This window comes from Dipodomys ordii, unplaced genomic scaffold (assembly GCF_000151885.1).
Source record: "Dipodomys ordii isolate 6190 unplaced genomic scaffold, Dord_2.0 Scaffold107, whole genome shotgun sequence".
NCBI classification, from domain to species: Eukaryota; Metazoa; Chordata; class Mammalia; order Rodentia; family Heteromyidae; genus Dipodomys; species Dipodomys ordii.
This window is the reverse complement of record NW_012267323.1, coordinates 262,843-279,918: the sequence shown is the minus strand read 5'-3', so window position 1 is coordinate 279,918 and position 17,076 is coordinate 262,843. Positions and strand designations below refer to the sequence as shown.

The following is a 17,076-nucleotide window of genomic DNA, read 5'->3' as shown; positions in this document are numbered from 1 at the left end:
TCTCTCTGTTGAGTGAGTTCTGCTGATAGAAAATATGCTATTGTATCTTCCATTTAGAAAAAAAGTTAAAATCCTCCTTTAATCCTATGTCTTCATTAAGTTATTTCCTTATTTCTCTCTCTTAATGAGATTTTGCAGTGTTGCCATACCAACTGTTTCACTCTTTTCCTGTGTAGAAGCCCTTCACAAAAAAAAAGCTTTCCCCCTTCCCACCTCATTGGAACTGTTCCGGGGAGGTCACAGTTAACTACACAGCACTGCTCCTCTCTGTTCAGGGCCTGGCTGAGATTCCTGTGTGGGCATTGAATCCTGACCAATACCAGCCTATCTCATCCCCCACGATGCTCATCTTCCTCATACTTAGGAACTTCTTTTGCTTGTCATACTCCTAGGCTTTTTTTGTTGTTGTTGTTGTTGTGGGGGGAGGGTCTGGTCGTGGGGCCTGAATTCTAGGCCTGGGCGCTGTCCCTGAGCTCTTCTGCTCAAGGCGAGTGCTCTGCCACTTAAGCCACAGCGCCACTTCTGGCTTTTTTCTTTTTTTTGCTTATGTGGTACTGAGGAATTGAACCCAGGGCCTCATGCATGCAAGGCAAGTGCTCTACCACTGAGCCACCTTCCCAGCCCAAATCTGCATTTTTTTTTTTTTTTGGTCGGTCTTGGGGCTTGAACTCCGGGCCTGGGTGCTGTCCCTGCACTCTTCAGCTCAAGGCAAGCGCTATATCGCTTGAGCCACAGTGCCATTTCCCGGTTTCTAATGGTTTATTGGTGATAAGAGTCTCATGGACTTTACTGCCCAGGCTGGCTTTGAACCGTGATCCTCAGATCTCAGTCTCCTGAGTAGCTAGGATTACAGGCATGAGCCACTGGTGCCCAGCTTCAAATCTGCATTTTATTAAAGATTTTTTATTGATTGTTGAGTAGTCTTATCAATATATATATTTTACTGCTGTCTCATCAGGCTCTGAGGCCACTGTTTATGACCTTCAAAACCACCCTGGACACCTTAGCCATTCTCTAGGCCCTGATTTTCCCACCTGCAGATGTGACAAGATGACCCTGAGTTTTATTCTCTCAATCTTAGTGATTTGATTCATTGTAATCATATACTAAGTAAAGAGACATTCTAGAATTTTTAAAAATAGATGAAATTGGAACAAATGCTTGTAAATAACAGTGTCCATTTAATAAATTGGTTTCAACGGAGAAAAAGGAAGCTGTTTTTGAACAATTTGCTTTGTTTAGTTTGAAAGAGAAATCTTCCCAGAAGAGGAAATAGAGGGATTTAATCTTTTGCCTTTGTGCAGTTGTATTACAAAACAGTATTTTTGAATGATAACTGATCTGGAAGGTTGGTGGAACCATGTAAGCATTAAGCATTTATGGAGCCATCTGGAGTCATGTGATATAGGGGCTAAGGAGTGAGGGCTACGTTCACAGAGGCATAATAAGTAAAAGACATAGTTTTAATAACAGAGTTTGTAGATTGAGAGATAAAATACACATGTGAAAGCACCTGAGGAATTTCAACTAGCAAATTTGAAATAAATCCTGGAAAATTTTTAGATTCAGGAATATAAGTTATAAAGAAATTATATTTAATGTGATTAGAGGATCAAGGATTGGATCGTTCTGATAGGGAAAATATTGGCTTGATTCTTATTTACTTATTTTGTGCTGGTAATAGGCCTTAGAATCAGGGCCTGCGTGTTTCCCTTAAACTGTTTGGTTCAAGGCTGACATTCTACCACTTGAGCCCTAATTTTTTAGATATTGACCATCAATGGCCAGGGAAAGATAAGAAGGTACTGCTAGTCAGGAGGAGATATATGAAAAGACAAGAAGTCAGTCATACATAGTAAGTGGCCAGTGACAGGAAAGTTTATCAGAGATTTTAGGAGTAAAAAGATCAAGTTAATAGAAATAGTATGGTAAGAAAGGCTTGATGCCTCGAAGTTTTGATGTCTCAAAAGAGTTTTTCTTGAGTTAAGAGATAGAAGTAGGATACTTGAAAAGCTATTGTGTGGTTGTATGTAGCCATGTAGACTATGATGGTATGCTCATAGTTTCCTTCCTCTCTAGGGAGGAGACACCGGCGAACTTGCTGTTACCTTCACAATTTTATGACCCGTGAAGTTTTAAGCGGAGGGAAAGAGTAGTCAAAAATGTCAAATTTCATTGCCTCTAGTGAATGAGTTTTAACTAGGGGTATGAAATGATGTTTAAGGTATTAGGATTTTCTCAACGTCATTGAGGAAAATCAGGTAACCTAATTTCTGGATTTCAGAGATTTTACTTTGTTTGAAGTATGTGATTGTCTTTTTGTCATTTAGCTTAGAATCTGTGAGTGCAACATGCAAACAACTGAGCCAAGAACTAATGGAAAAATACGAAGAACTAAAGAAGATGGAAGGACATAATAATGAATACAGAGCAGAGATTAAGAAGGTAAAAGTTTTTGTGCCTGGGATCACAACATTGGTGGTATTTATGGACAGAGGTATGGATTGACAGAACAGAGGGATCATTTCTCATGAGAGAAAACCGTTGGGAAAAGTACTATCTTTTGACATCATTAGGGATATCTTACAATTTTTCAGATAAAGCTTTTAACTCTAAAGCTTTACTTTAAATATATTTTGATGGAAAGTTCAAGTTAACACATACGCATTCCTTTCTTATAACAAGATATATGAGCTGTTATTTAAATCTTTTCTTTTTGCCATTTTTTTGTTTTCCTTGCCAACCCTGGGGTTTGAACTCAGCCTGGGTGCTAGCTTTTTCATTTAAAGTTGATGCTCTACCATTGAGCCACAGCTATACTTTTGGCTTTTAAGTGGTTAATTGGCGATAAGTGTCTCAAAGACTTTTTTGCCTGGCCTGGCTTTGAACTGATATCTTCATACCTAAGCCTCTTGAGTAGCTAATGTAATAGAGGTAAACCACTTGTGACTAGTTTATTTAGTATTTTCTTACTGGCTGAGTATGGTTATAAAAGTAAATGTTGTTCTGAGCTGTGATGTGGTTAATATCCTCATTGGCTATGTAGATTATATACTTTATAGATTTTTATATATATGTATGTGTATATTATAGTTTCTACATTAAAAGACCCTGGTTGTTCTGTTTGTTGACTTGTATTTTATTATTACTTTTTTTGAGACTACTGCTAGCCGCTTTTTTTGTTTTGATTTTTGTACCAGTCATGGGGCTGCATGCTGTCTCAGCCTTTGTGCTCATGGCTAGTGCTCTACCACTTGAACCAAAGGTCCATTTCCTTTCTTTTTTCTTTCTTTCTTTTTTTTAATAAGTTTTTTTTTTTTTGTGAAAATACCATACCAGAAGGGTTACAATTACATGAGCAAGGTAGTAAGTACATTTCTTATCAAGCATTGTTGCTCCTCCTTTGTTTTTCCCCTACCCTTCCTGCCCTCCCATCTCCACAACTACACTCCCCGCCCTCCCTTTTCTTTTTTTTTTTTCTCCTCGGTGGTTAATTGGAGATGAGGCTCTCAATACTTCCCTGCCTGGGCTGGCTTCAAACTGTGATCCTCACATCCACGTCTACTGAATAGCTAGAATTGTAGGCATGACCCACTGACACTCAGTCCTTTTGTTTATTTTCTAGTTATTATCTTCTGTAGACAATAAAACCAGATAAGCAAAATATTTAGATTTGTAACTCAAAAATATAATCAAAGTGAAGGTGAGAGGTGCTATTCTCTAAATAAAGCTTGATGGATTTTGATTTTGATCCTCAGTTTTTATTTATTTATTTTTTGCCAGTCCTGGGGCTTGAACTCAGGGCCTGGGCACTGTCCCTGATCTGTTTTTGCTCAAGGCACAGTGCCACTTCCAGCTTTTTCTGTTTATGTGGTACTGAGGAATCGAACCCAGGGCTTCATGCATACTAGGCAAGAACTCTACCACTAAGCCACATTCCTCAAATCTCACAGCTTACTGTAAGATAACCATTCTTTTGTTAACTACTAATAGACTTTTTTCATGTATAGGTTGTCTCTTAACTTTTGGAGCTTTTCTTTCTGGTTTTTTATAGTTGAAAGAACAAATTTTGCAGGCTGAGCAGAGTTATAGCTCTGTACTGGAAGGAATGAAGATGGAAATCAGCCAGCTAACTCGGGAGCTGCATCAGCGAGATATCACTATTGCCTCCACCAAGTGTTCTTCCTCAGACATGGAAAAGCAGCTCAAAGCGGAGATTCAGAAGGCAGAAGAGAAAGCAATTGAGCATAAGGTAAAGTCTGAACAAAACTTTGTTTTTTTTTTGTTTTTTGTTTTTGTAGGTCGTGGGGCTTGAACTCTGGGCCTGGGCGCTGACCCTCAGCTCTTCAGCTCAAGGCGAACACTCTACCACTTGAGCTACAGCGCCACTTCTGGTTTTCTGGTGGTTTATTGGAGATAGGAGTCTCATGGTCTGTCCTGCCCGGGCTGGCTTTGAACCTTGATCCTCAGATCTCAGCCTCCTGAGTAGCTAGGATTACAGGCGTGAGCCACCAGCGCCCGGCTTTATTTGGTATTTTTTAAGATTATGTTTTTTTTTTTTTTTGTCTTTTGTTTTTTGTTTTGGTTGGTCATGGGGCTTGACTCTGGGCTTGGGAGTTGTCCCTGCGCTCTTCAGCTCACGGCGAGCGCTCTGACGCTTGAACCACAGTGCCATTTCCGGTTTTCTAGTGGTTTATTTGGAGATAAGAGTCTCATGGACTGTCCTTCCCGGGCTGGCTTTGGACCATGATCTTCAGATCTCAGCCTCTCGAGCTAGGATTGCAGGCGTGAGTCACCAGCGCCCTGCTTTATGTTTGTTTTTGAAGATTGAATTTATTAAAGACATGCTTCCCATAATATTGAATTCTGTAAATTGGGATAAGCAGCATGGTGAAGATCGGGGCGGACAGGGAAGTGACAGTACCAGTGGTGTGTGCATGAGGTGCTAGGAGCTCAGGCCCCAAAGAAGAGTGGTATCCAAGTTAGGAACCCTTTGAATGAAGGGGGAGGACTGTATCAGTTAAGAGAAAAGTAAGTAAGAGTGGGGTGAATAGCAGGGACAAAGCTAGAAAATGGACTTTGAAGGACTTTGCCCCAGGAGAGGGCTTTCTGTGTGGTTGTGAGGTCAATAGAGAACGTCTTGTAAACAGTGGGGAGGGCAGAGAGGTAGAGAGAGCACCCAGAGCCTTGTATAATGCAGGATGGCATTCTGAGTAGTGGGCAAGGGGTGAAATGAAATAGATAGGCCCTGGTAAAATTGATGGACTTGTATTTCAGTGGATAGTAAGAACGAAGAAGAGAGAGTTAGAGATACCAGTCATGATTTAATAAACTCGGGCAAGCAAGTGAAAAGTTAAATCTAGACTTTAGGGCTGGGAAGGTGGCTCAGTGGTAGAGCACTCGCCTTGCATGCCTGAGGCCCTGGGTTCGATTCCTCAGCACCACATAAGCAAAAAGAAAAAAGCTGGAAGTGGCGCTGTGGCTCAAGTGGTAGAGCACTAGCCTTGAGCTGAAGAGCTGAAGGACAGTGCCCAAGCCCAGAGTTCAGGCCCCACGACCGGACCAAAAAAAAAAAAAAGAAAATCTAGACTTTAATTTGGGGAAGATGGCAGTTTTTGTGTAAAAGATCCATGCCATAGGAATCTGGTGGAGAGAGCACTAGTTTGGCACATTTGGTTGGAGATAAAACCTGGACTTTGTATGGAAATCCGTAACTGCACCGTATTTAGCTGCACCGATCCTTGCGTGAAGTTGGCATTTCAAACTCCCAAGAGAATTAGAGAATAAGAAAGTCTACAGAGCAGTGACTTATCTAAACTTAGAATACTTCTTGCTTATAGTGAAACAAATATTAGAATGGAACTAAAAAGAAAACAGCAGGGAGGAGATTAACCAGGTAGTTTTTGCTAAGGAAAAAAAGAAGCCCAGGAAATCAAGAGTCTTTTAAAGTACGAATAGTCAAAACAGAAAACTAAAGAAAAATGAAGACTAAAAATAAATGATTGCTTTGTGAAAGAAATGCAAGTCCAGGCGATTCTGGAGATAGATGTCAAATTCGAGAAGGCTACAGCAGGAGAGTGGTTGAGGTTTTACCAGGAACTGAAGCCTTGCCGTTCCTGCCCTGATTATGACTTACGACTATGGAATCATCTCATAAATGCTGACTCAGCTGATAGCATGTCTAACACATTCTTTTAGGAAGTGCATATGTATGCAGGTGTGTATGTTTATGAATGAAGAATGTGACTTAGCTTATTGAAAACTACATGTAGAAAGATCTCATAAGACACACATGAATTGCTTCTCATAATTTTTCTATTTTTCCTTAGGAGATTGTGAATCAGCTGGAATTACTCAAGATAGAAAATCGTCGTCTTTCTGAAGTGGTGATGAAATTGGAGTTGGGTTTACATGAGGTACATAAATAGAAACTTAAGTTTTGCTACTATCAAAGACAAATTTTAAGAGCTGGGCGATGGTGGCTCATGCCTGTAATCCTAGCTACTCAGGAGGCTGAGACCTGAGGATTGTGGTTCAAAGCCAACCTGGGCGGGGAAATCCATGATACTCTTATCTCCAGTTAGCCACCAAAAAACCAGAAGTGGCACTGTGGCTCAAGTGGTAGAATGCTAGCCTTGAGCTGAAGTGCTGAGGGACAGCGCCCAGGCCCAGATTTCAGGACCCATGAGCGACAAAAAAAAAGACTTAAAATATCAGTATGTAAATATTGATATGGCAGAGTGAGTAGAATTTTTCTTCTGTAGAAATTAAAAAAAAATGAAATGCAAACAGTGATGTATGTGAACAAAATATGAGTTTCCCCACCAGCAGCAGGAAGATAATTTTTTTTTTTGTCGGTCGAGGAGCCTGAGCTCTGGGCCTGGGCGCTGTCCCTCAGCGCTTCAGCTCAAGGCAAGTGCTCTACCACTTGAGCCATAGTGCCACTTCTGCCTTTTTCTGCTTTATGTGGTGCTGAGGAATTGAACCCAGGGCCTCATGCATGCCAGGTAAATACTCTACCATTGAGCCACCTTCCCAGCTTTTATATTACCTATAAGATGAAATAGATATACAGTCTGTTTTTAGGTAAGGGAGACACATATAAAGTGTTCAGCATTGCTCTGGCACTTAGCTGCTGCTTTATTTGTTGTTGATGGTACTGGGTTTGAATTCAGGGCCTCACACTGCTAGGCTACTGTGTTCACCACTAAGCCATTCCTCTAGCTCTTTTTTCTTTTTCTTTCTCTTCTCTTCCCTCCCTCCTTCCTTCCCTCCCTCCCTCTCTCTCTCCCTCCCTCCCTCTCCTCTCTTTCTCTTTCTCTCTCTCTTTCCTTTCTCCTTCCTTCCTTCCTTCCTTCCTCTCTTCCTCTCTTCCTCTCTCTCTCTCTCTCTTTCTCTCTTCCTCTCTCTCTTTCTTTCTTTCTTTCTCTCTTTCTTTCTTTCTCTCTCTCTCTCTCTCTTTCTTTCTTTCTTTCTTTCCTTTCTTTGTCTTTGAACTCAAGGCCTAGACGTTGTCCTTGGCCTTTTTCCCTCCAGGCTGCTGTTCCACCATTTGAGTTACAGCTCCACTTCCAGCTTTTTAGTGGTTCGTTGGCAACAAGAATCTTGTGGACCTTCCTGCCCAGGCTGGCTTTGAATTGTGATCCTCACATCTCAGCCAGAGTAGCTAGAATTACAGGCCTGAACCAATGGCACCTGACTTCTAGTTCGATTTTTTTTAACGGTTATTTTTAGGAGAGGGTTTTGGTTCCTGCTCAGGTGTGTCCCTGAGCTGTGATCTACCCTACTTTGGGTTTCCTGTCATTGCTGGTTATTACAGGCACATGCCATCACGTCAAACTTCCTTTTTGTAGAGTCGTGAGGACTTTTCTTTTTTTTAATTTATTTTATTTGTGAATATACTGTACAGAGGGGTTACAATTACATGGGCAGGATAATGCGTACATTTCTTACCAAGCATTGCAGCCTCCTCCTTTGTTTATCCTTCACATCCCTTCCCAGGCTCCCCCCCCCCCCAGTCCCAATCCTTCCCCCCCCCCTCGTGAGGACTTTTCTGCCTGCACTGGCCTGGCACTATAATTTCCCAATCTTAACCTTCCATGGATTTTTTTTTTTTTTTTGAAAACTGGGGTTCTTGCACTTGTTGAGCATTAACAATTTGAGCCCCTTGCAATACTGGTACTGTCACTTAATGTGCAATAAATGCTAAGTGCATTTTACTTCTGTTACATTTGTGATGATGCTTACAATCTTTTTGTTGTTATTGTTGTTGGTTGGTTGTGGGGCTTGAACTCAGGGCCTGGGTACTGTCCCTGAGCTCTTTGCTTAAGGCTAGCACCCTAACACTTTGAGCCATAGCTCCACTTCCTGTTTTCTAGTGGTTAACTGGAGGTAAGAGTCTCACAGATTTTCCTGACTGGGCTGGTTTTAAACCGTGATCTTCATATCTCAGCCTCCTGAGTAGCTAGGATTACAGGCATTAGCCACTTGCACCTGGCCACAATATCTTTTGGTTATAAAGCATATTTTTTTTTTTTATTTTTTTTTTATTTACCGGTCGTGGGGCCTGAACTCTGGGCCTGGGCACTGTCCCTCAGCTCTTCAGCTCAAGGCTAGCACTCTACCACTTGAGCCAGAGCGCCACTTCCGGTTTTTTTCTTTTTTTGCTTATGTGGTGCTGAGGAATCGAACCCAGGGCCTCGAGCATGCAAGGCAAGCGCTCTACCACTGAGCCACCTTCCCAGCCCTATAAAGCATATTTTTACAAAACTTAGTTTTTAAACATGTTTTTACAAGGTGTAATTTGTTTAATCAAGTACTTTAGAATATCTGAAAAACATTTTAGTAGGTGCTGCAATAAAACACAGGATAAATAAGGAAGGATTCTGGTCTTTAAGATATTACAGTTACTTGGTAGGAAGGATAAGAAATGCATACAAGCTCCAGAAACTATAATGAGTAGCTAACAGTGAGTTATTTTGTAATAAAATCCTTGTGATTTTATAAAATGATGTTTCTATTCTGCTCCATCTTCTCTTGATGTAGGTCAAATGTCCAATGACTAGAAATTTTCTTTTTCTATCCCTGCAGAGAGTATTATGCCTCCAAAAATGCTCCCAACTAGTTCTAATCTCACAGTTATGGAGGCTGGGATGGACGAAAGTATAGAAGGTTAAAAGAATATTTTACTTCAGCTAGAAAAATGGGGAACTATTTCTAAAATCTATCATGTGGGTAAGATTCTCTAAGCATCATGCATCATGTAAAATTTCTGGATGGCAAAAGATCCCACTAAAAAAATTTAACAGAGGAGGAGAAAAGCAATCTATAAACAGATAAAAGATTAATATAAAATGTTCACACATAAGAATTTCTTACAAAGGAAATAAGGAAAAGATAATCTAGTAGGAAAAGCAGGCCAAGAATGTAAGTAGGTAAGTCATAGAAGTAATATAACTAACAAGTGAACAAGGAGAGTTGTCCAGCATCCTTACTATTTATTTAAATGGTTAGTTTGTGGCTACCTAGACTATGAAATGAAATAATTTGCAGATGGCAGATGAAAGAACTTGTCTGATTTTGGTCCCTTCCCAAATTCCTGTAATAATATAATGAAAAAATCCCTCCCTCCCTCCCTCCCCCCCCTCCCTTCCTCCCTTCTTCTTTCCTCCCTCCCTCCCTCCCTTCCTTCCTTTTCTTCGCACAAGGGAAAAGTTGTATGTGTGTTTGGCTGCTTTGGATAGGTGGCCAGGTAAGTGAGTGAGTTGAGTGGATAAACAGTAAATGACTCGGTCTACCCTAATAAAGCCAACAGTAAGTTAGTCGTAAAGAAAACCAAGTGCTAATCTGATTTACACTACAGAATTCTCAAAAGACTCAGAATTCGTAATATTCATTTGGGAGAACTTTATCTTGTGCAGTGATTACCTACTCATATTCAAGAGCTGAGAACACTCAGGGGAACTTAAGCCAGCCTATGATCAAAGATTCTGTTTCTCGGAATCTCTCCTGAAATCTCCATACTACTGGTAATTCTTTCTTTCCAAATTAAAAACATGCCTGCTAGTCAGCTTTTATATATTACCTTTCATATTCATTTATCTGTAATTATTAATACAGAAATAACTTTGAGAAATAAGGGTGCTTGAATCAAGTGTTATCTTTTTTTTTTGTTTTAAAAAGTATGGTTAATGATAAGTTTAAGCTTTTTTCTAGGTTATGAGTAACATACAATGTGAACATGCCACACGTCTTATTCAGAATAATTATTAAGAAGTGTCCTTTTCATTTTTACCACCTGGGAAGGTGGAATTACTTTTCCAAAATGAGCTTGGGCTAACAAATGCTATTTCAGTAAACTATCTTAACGAAAGCAGTAGCTTTAATAAAATATTTGCCACATATTAAAAACTGACTAGTTTAAAATTTAGGTCATCTGTGGTGCAGATGTTCTCTGAAATTTTACCTGACATGGACAACTTGTAGGAAGATTCTGTAACTTACTGTTTCTACTTGTATAGAGATAGTAACAAGTATATTTTAAAGTTTATATTTTAGTTAGATGGATTACGTTTGTCAAGAACATTATTGACTAGCAACCTTTCAGAGTTCTTTTTCACAGAAAAGAGCAAGCTAAATATCACTGAACTGTAAAGATCACTATAATTTTGTAGACTCGTAACTAAAATACGTTGTCATTTGAAGAAAATGGCCCTGTATTACCAAGAAAAACCTAGAATTGAAGGGATAATGAAGTTTAGGATCACAGAGCTGAGCCCAGATCAGGTAGTAATTCTCCCCATATAATTGAATCCTGCCTTATCACATCCAAATTTATATCCAAGAGTGGGTGCCAAAATTATATGAATGTTATGTAGATGAAAGGTTATTTACTTAAAAGCTGTCCCCTGTCTGCCAGAAGTTTTTAAAAAAAGTTTTTAGAATGTTTTATTAAAAGTTCTTTCCTTGATGTCCTTGTTCTCTTGATGTCCTTCCCTGGTACACTGGGCTCTTGAGCTTTTTGCCACTGTTTTCTTTTTCCCAGCTTTCCTCCATCTTGGTCCCTCTTTTCTTTAGCTTGGATGTACACGCTGCCTGAGGAAGCCTATTGTGTTTCTAATGTTCCAGTTCCATTTGCTCGAACAAGCAGACTATTTTTCTCTGTTAGTCTAAAGAGGACTAGAGAAAAATACTCAGTTTTTCCAAAGTAAAGAAATTGATTTAGTTACAAATAAAACAAATTCAAATTTTCAACCAGCAGTGTCAGAGATCACAAACAAGTATTCTTGTATAAATTAAGTGATTCTAGTATTCTTTTTTTTTTCATTAGGCAAAAGAGATTTCATTAGCAGACCTTCAGGAGAATTATATTGAGGCATTAAACAAATTAGTGTCTGAAAATCAGCAACTACAAAAAGATTTGATGGATACCAAATCTCAACTGGACATGGTTACCGAGGCGTGTAAACAAAAAGATGACAGGATCTTTAAGGCACCACACAGCAGGACAGCTGAGTTCAACACAGAGTTGAAGTAAAATTGCTTAAACGTTTCTTTTAAATGTGTACTTTGCAACACAATTCTCACTCACTCGAGAATTAATTCCTGACTCACGCAAAATCAATCATCAAAGGGCCCTGTGTTTAAGTCTGAGGTACAGTGTAAACAGCAAGCTAGGTGCGATTGGGTTAGAGTGGAGGGAGGCCATAGAGCACTTTCCATTAAAACTTTACAGTTTGGGGCTGGGATGTAGCTTGTGGTAGAGCACTTCCTAGCATGTGATAAAGCCCTGAGTTTGATCCCCGACACGGGAGAAAAAAAAAAAAACTAGCTTTGTGCACTCTAGGTAAAAACAACATCTTTATTTCTCAGACTTTTCATGCTGCCTTTTACTTCAACCCTTCCCTTTCCATAAGAAGTAGAACTTGGCTTTTTGTTGTTGGTGGTGTTGGTGTTGGTGGTCATGGGGCTTGAACTCAGGGACTGGGGACTAAACCTGAGCTGCTTTTACTCAAGGTTAGCACTCTACCACACTTGTCCACAGTGCCACTTCTGTTAACTGGAGATAAGAGTCTCATGGGCTTTCCTTCCCCAGGCTGGCTTTGAACCACGATCCTCAGATCTCAGCCTCCTGAGTAGCTAGGATGACAGGTAGAAGCCCTGGGTGCTCCGTTGTATTTTTGGTGAATTAAATTATAGGCTGTTATCCTAAAAAGGAAGCTAAGGGCCTCACTGACCTTGTATCACAGGGCTTATATATTTTTCTAGTAAAGTCCTTGTTAACAGTCCCTTCCTGCTCTACCCCTCAATGAGGCTGGGTGTGTTTTATGTGCAGGGTTACTTCCCTGCCCCGACACCAGCCTCTCTGGATTTCTCTGGCAGCCTGTTTGTCCTCCTACTGTAGTGTAAGTGTTTGAGAGCAAGGCCTGGCAGTGGAGGTTGGATGTTTAGATCCTGAATAGGTAAAGCGACACCTGGACTAAGGGGGTCTGTTCCTTTTCAAAATTCCAGAGCCCTAATCGTTAGCCTCTTTGTTTATGCTTAAGTCAACATCCCACAAAGCTTCTGTTGAAAAAACAAAAGTTGCTACCACTTTTCATGTGTTCTGTTTTTTAATCTGCCATCCAGGCCAGACCATGGCCATTACAGACACGAAGGAATAAAGACCCAGAAGCATAAAGCAGGCCTCCACTTTGCGAGAGGACAAGCAACGCATAGCATAGACTCCAGGTCCAGGGCCCGCAGCCCCCGGAGTTCTCAGAGCAGCCCTTGCAGCTCCACTCTGTCTTTGGCTTCTAACTATCTGTGTCCGACTGACACTTTGCCTTCAGTGCCGGATACAAACGAGACCAATTCTGATACCAATTCTGACAGTATGAATGACCAAGAAGAGTGTGTATCTTTGGTATGGAAACTTTTCTGACATTACTAGTTCATTAGTTGATTTAGTTTGATTTTAAAGACCAAGAGCGTCATTTTGCTTCTTAGTAATTATCTGTCATAACTACCTTTATTATTATTATATATTTCTGATTTGCAGCTTTGTTCATGAAGACATTCAACCAAAGTCATTTTTTCCACAGTCTATCCTAGTTCTGAAAAATCCTTTCCTGCCTTTTTTTTTTTTCCTGAGAGCCAATTCTGTACCAGAATGATTGGCTCAGAGAAGATCTTCACCAGCCAAGAAAGCCCGAGGCATAGACAGCGCAGAGGAGCAGGGTGTGGGGGGAGGTGGAGGAAGGCCATGTATCTGAGGTGTGCAGAGTGGGTCTGGGGTGCCATACACAGATCTTAGAGCTGTGCTGGCCCTGCAGCAGTGCTGGGCTCCACTGGCATTTCGCCTTTCCTGCCTGAAGCACTTGCCTTGGGCCTCTCAGCTACTATCATCTGCTGTGGGTGTGTACGTGCTTGGTTATGGTGACTTCATACGTGTCAACAAGGTCATGGAAAGGTTTCTTAACTTATATGGCATTCTGAAATCCAAAAAAAACCCTGAAAGCTAACCTGACCCCTCAGTTTAGCAGAAAAATGTTTTGGTACCAAAACCTTCCTGTCCTGAGCATTCCCTGCTCAGTGTAAGTAGCCATGCATCTTGCTTCAAAAAATACCAATGTAGCCGAATACTGGTGGCTCACACCTGTCATCCTAGCTACTCAGGAGGCTGAGATCTGAGGATTGAGGTTCAAAGCCAGCCCAGGCAAGAAAGTCCGTGAGACGCTTATCTCCAGTAAACCACCAGAAAAATCTCGAAGTGGTGCTGTGGCTCAAGTGGTAGAGCGCTCGCCTTGGGCTGAAGAGCTGAGGGACAGCACCCAGGCCTAGAGTTCAAGACCCACGACTGACAAAAGACAAAAATCAAAAATGTAGTTGGTTATGGGATGTTATCTCAGCATTCACCAAGCGAATAGAGTGGATCTCATGCTTCAGAAATTGTCTATTTGCTGTTCCACCATCAGCATGTGGCATGCACAGAACTGGGAAATATTTGAGTCGCCAGTGGGGATGTTTTCAGGGGAGGTGGTAGAAGGTGACCCTCGGCCTTCCTGACTGAGTGGATGGTGATGGCTTGGGCAGTGCAGTGTAGCATAAGCACCTCTGCTTTGGGCCAACTGTATCGGGTTTGAACCCCAACTTCAGCAGCAGTTAATGGGCTGGCCTTGGGAGAGTCCTTCAGCACTGAATGTCGTTTCTCTTTTGTAAAATGGAGACCACAGGTTCTCCCAGGCCCAGTGTCCAGGGTTTCAGGTTGTAATCTGTGTGAGGCCCGTGTGTTTGAATACCTTGGTGCATTTCCCCTTGGGAGTGGTTCTATAATTGTCAACTCGGGGTGATGGCAGGACAGAACTTACTGCCAACGAGGACAGTCTACATCTGCCATGTTTCTTTGATCACTTTCCTAAGATCTGAATTCTAAAACATCCCCAGAGTAAGTGTTTCAAATTAAAAAGCCTGGACTGGAATTTTAGGGGAGGGAAAATAACTGATTTGAACTGGTGCCTGATCTATTGTAGACCTTCTGTGCTTCACACTCTGAATTCTTAGGTTTGAAATGGCAGGCATTAGCTGCATTCTCTTCTAGAGCACGTAAGGCTCTACAGGTCTAAATTGGTACCTAATAATTGCATTTATTTCACCCTTTCTATTGATACAATTTGGGTCAAGAGGAAAAGATCTGTGTTAATTTTTGCAGAACTTAACTGGTTTTTTTTTCTTCTTTTACTGCTCTTGTCATTAGGATAAAAACTAAAGCTTAGCTTTTCAGGGGAACATATTCTTTTAAAATATTGCTAGTTAGAAAATGGCATAAATAGTGCCAGCGTGTGTATTTCTTTCTCTCAACCCATGTCACGATGTGCTCCTCTCCTAGTCTTCCATGCCTGTGTCTCCCCTGGGCTCCATAGCTACCAGATTTTTGGAAGAAGAAGAGTTGAGATCTCATCATATTCTGGAACGCCTCGATGCCCACATTGAAGAACTGAAAAGAGAGAGTGAGAAGACAGTGAGACAGTTCACAGCCCTCATGTAGCCACTCACCAACCCACAAACCGGAAGCGACATTGAGCACCAGGCTCGGTATGAACAAACCGTCTAAAATTCCACAGGTGTTGATGCCTACTAAAGGAGGTGAAGAGGTCCGGAAAATGCTACTTCTCTATACCTTCTCACCACTGGTTTGTTTGAATTACTTCTTCCAGCGGTAATTTCTAAGAATAAACCATTTTGCAGACCTTTTCTCATATGGATATTTCTTACCGGAAAGTGATACTTTTCTCCTGACCAGTGAAATTTGAGTAGGTTCGTACTAATTGAAATAAAGCTTTGATGAAACATTTTGGAAATTCGTTGCAGGAACTTCCTTTTACGGGAGTGTGCAGTAGAAGCACGGGTTCGAGGCCCACTGACCTGATTTGAGTCTGGCTGGAAGTCTATGAAGGGGCCAGGCTGAATACCCTGGCAAAGAGCCTTTTGCTCCAGTATGAAGTGGACGAGGTTGGTGGAAGGGCAGGGCCATCTTTAGAGTGTGGAGCCCCACAGGTACAGCCAATGGGAACATTCAGCATCTGCATCCCGAGGAGAGGTTCCGGGGAGACAGATCTGGAAGTCAAGGCTCAGAAGGCATCCGAGGGCCATGGGAGTTGATTAAGAACCAAGGAGGAGGAGGCAGAGAAGAGCAGATTGCTAGGCTAGGAGCCCTGAAGGATGAGGACGATCGAAGCGGCATCCAGCACAAGAACTGGAACATGCAATTAGGGATAAGGAGAAAGCAGGCGTCGTGAACTTGCTAGCTCCAGGGCCAAGTCCTGTCACTGTCCAGCCTAGTGATCGCTCCCATTGGATACAAACATCCTGGTACATTCCCTTCGTCAGTTCTACATTTCTTCCTATGCTACTTTGCTGCCCTCCATGAAAACATTTCTGATGTTTGTCGTCGTCGTTGTTGTTTTTCAGGGCCCTTCTGAGCCCTCTACAATCCCAACTCCCCCCCCCCCCCCCCCCACCATTCTCTCCTTCCCCCCTCCCCCCCCCCCCCCCCCCCCCCCCCCCGCCTCCCCAAGTTGCGGCTCCCAAGGTCACAATGTAACCTCAGTCAGTGTCTTTTTCCCCAGTTGGCACTCCTATTTCCCTCCTGCCTACCTGCCTGGCTGTTCTTGCTCATTCAACATAACTGGCTTTTCCTCTTCTAAATAGACACTTTATTTTTTTCTTTTTGAAAAAGATAGGTCATAATGTGGCCGTGAACTCACTCTAGCCCAGGTTGGTCTCGAACTTGGAATGTTCTTGACTTAGCCTTCTGAGTGCCAAGATCCATAACGAATCTCGGGCTCTTCCCAGAGCTGCTTCCTAGCTACCTAGCTGCTTACAGGATACATTCACGTGGATGCCTGGTAAGTACCGTGTGCATCAAATGCTTTCAGCAATGGTCTCTTGATCTCAGGCCCTGGCCTTGTATGCCATTTTGTAGGAGCCATCCTAACCCGGCCCATTGGGAGACCCTGTCAGTTCTGCCTTCAGACCCATTTTGGGGCCAACCACTTGTTCTCTACTTCCATAGCCCTGATGTAGACTACTCCAGACGCAGAGTCTGGCGGTGCTCTTCCACACCTGAGTCCAGTGATCCACCCACAGAGCCTGCAGAGCTGTATTTGAGGCAGATGAAGAAAGCTATGTCACTGCTAACTCCCTGGGAATCCCTTGGTACTCAAACTAAAATCCAAATGACTTCCAGTGCTCTACAGAGCCTCAGGGAGCTGGATCCGCTCTTGTCACTGTACCATCCTTGAGCGAGCTCCTCCATGCTGGCCCCCTTTTTGCTTCCTGGGTGCAGAAAGCTTTATTATGCTCAAGACAGACCTTTTGCTCTTTACCTAGAACTCTCTTCTCTCACTAACCTCTTAGGCATGTACTCTGCAGGTCCTCCTGAGTTAAGCCTTTCCTGACAACCATATCTCAAATCTACTTAACCCCATTTTCTCTAGGTTTTTGCCCTGAGGTAGCTCCTCTCTATGGGGTTCACCACTCTCTGGGATTCCTTCCTTCCTTCCTTCCTTCCTTCCTTCCTTCCTTCCTTCCTTCCTT

At 42.0% G+C, this 17,076-nt stretch overlaps 1 protein-coding gene across 7 annotated transcripts in view; it reads left to right on the top strand.

Moving 5' to 3' along the window:
- Positions 1-15,329, top strand: part of Cep63 (centrosomal protein 63kDa) — a 35,162-nt gene extending 19,833 nt beyond the window's left edge. For 5 of the 7 annotated variants that reach the window (XM_013028196.1, XM_013028199.1, XM_013028195.1 and 2 more), the window contains 6 exons: positions 2,331-2,445; positions 4,055-4,252; positions 6,330-6,416; positions 11,330-11,532; positions 12,628-12,904; positions 14,867-15,329. In XM_013028196.1, the coding sequence (XP_012883650.1) occupies positions 2,331-2,445; positions 4,055-4,252; positions 6,330-6,416; positions 11,330-11,532; positions 12,628-12,904; positions 14,867-15,025 (1,039 nt within the window). In that variant the 3' untranslated portion in view covers positions 15,026-15,329. The remainder of the gene's footprint in view (positions 1-2,330; positions 2,446-4,054; positions 4,253-6,329; positions 6,417-11,329; positions 11,533-12,627; positions 12,905-14,866) is intronic. The other 2 variants (XM_013028200.1, XM_013028201.1) reach the window with 2 other exon arrangements.
- Positions 15,330-17,076: the final 1,747 nt, after the last annotated feature.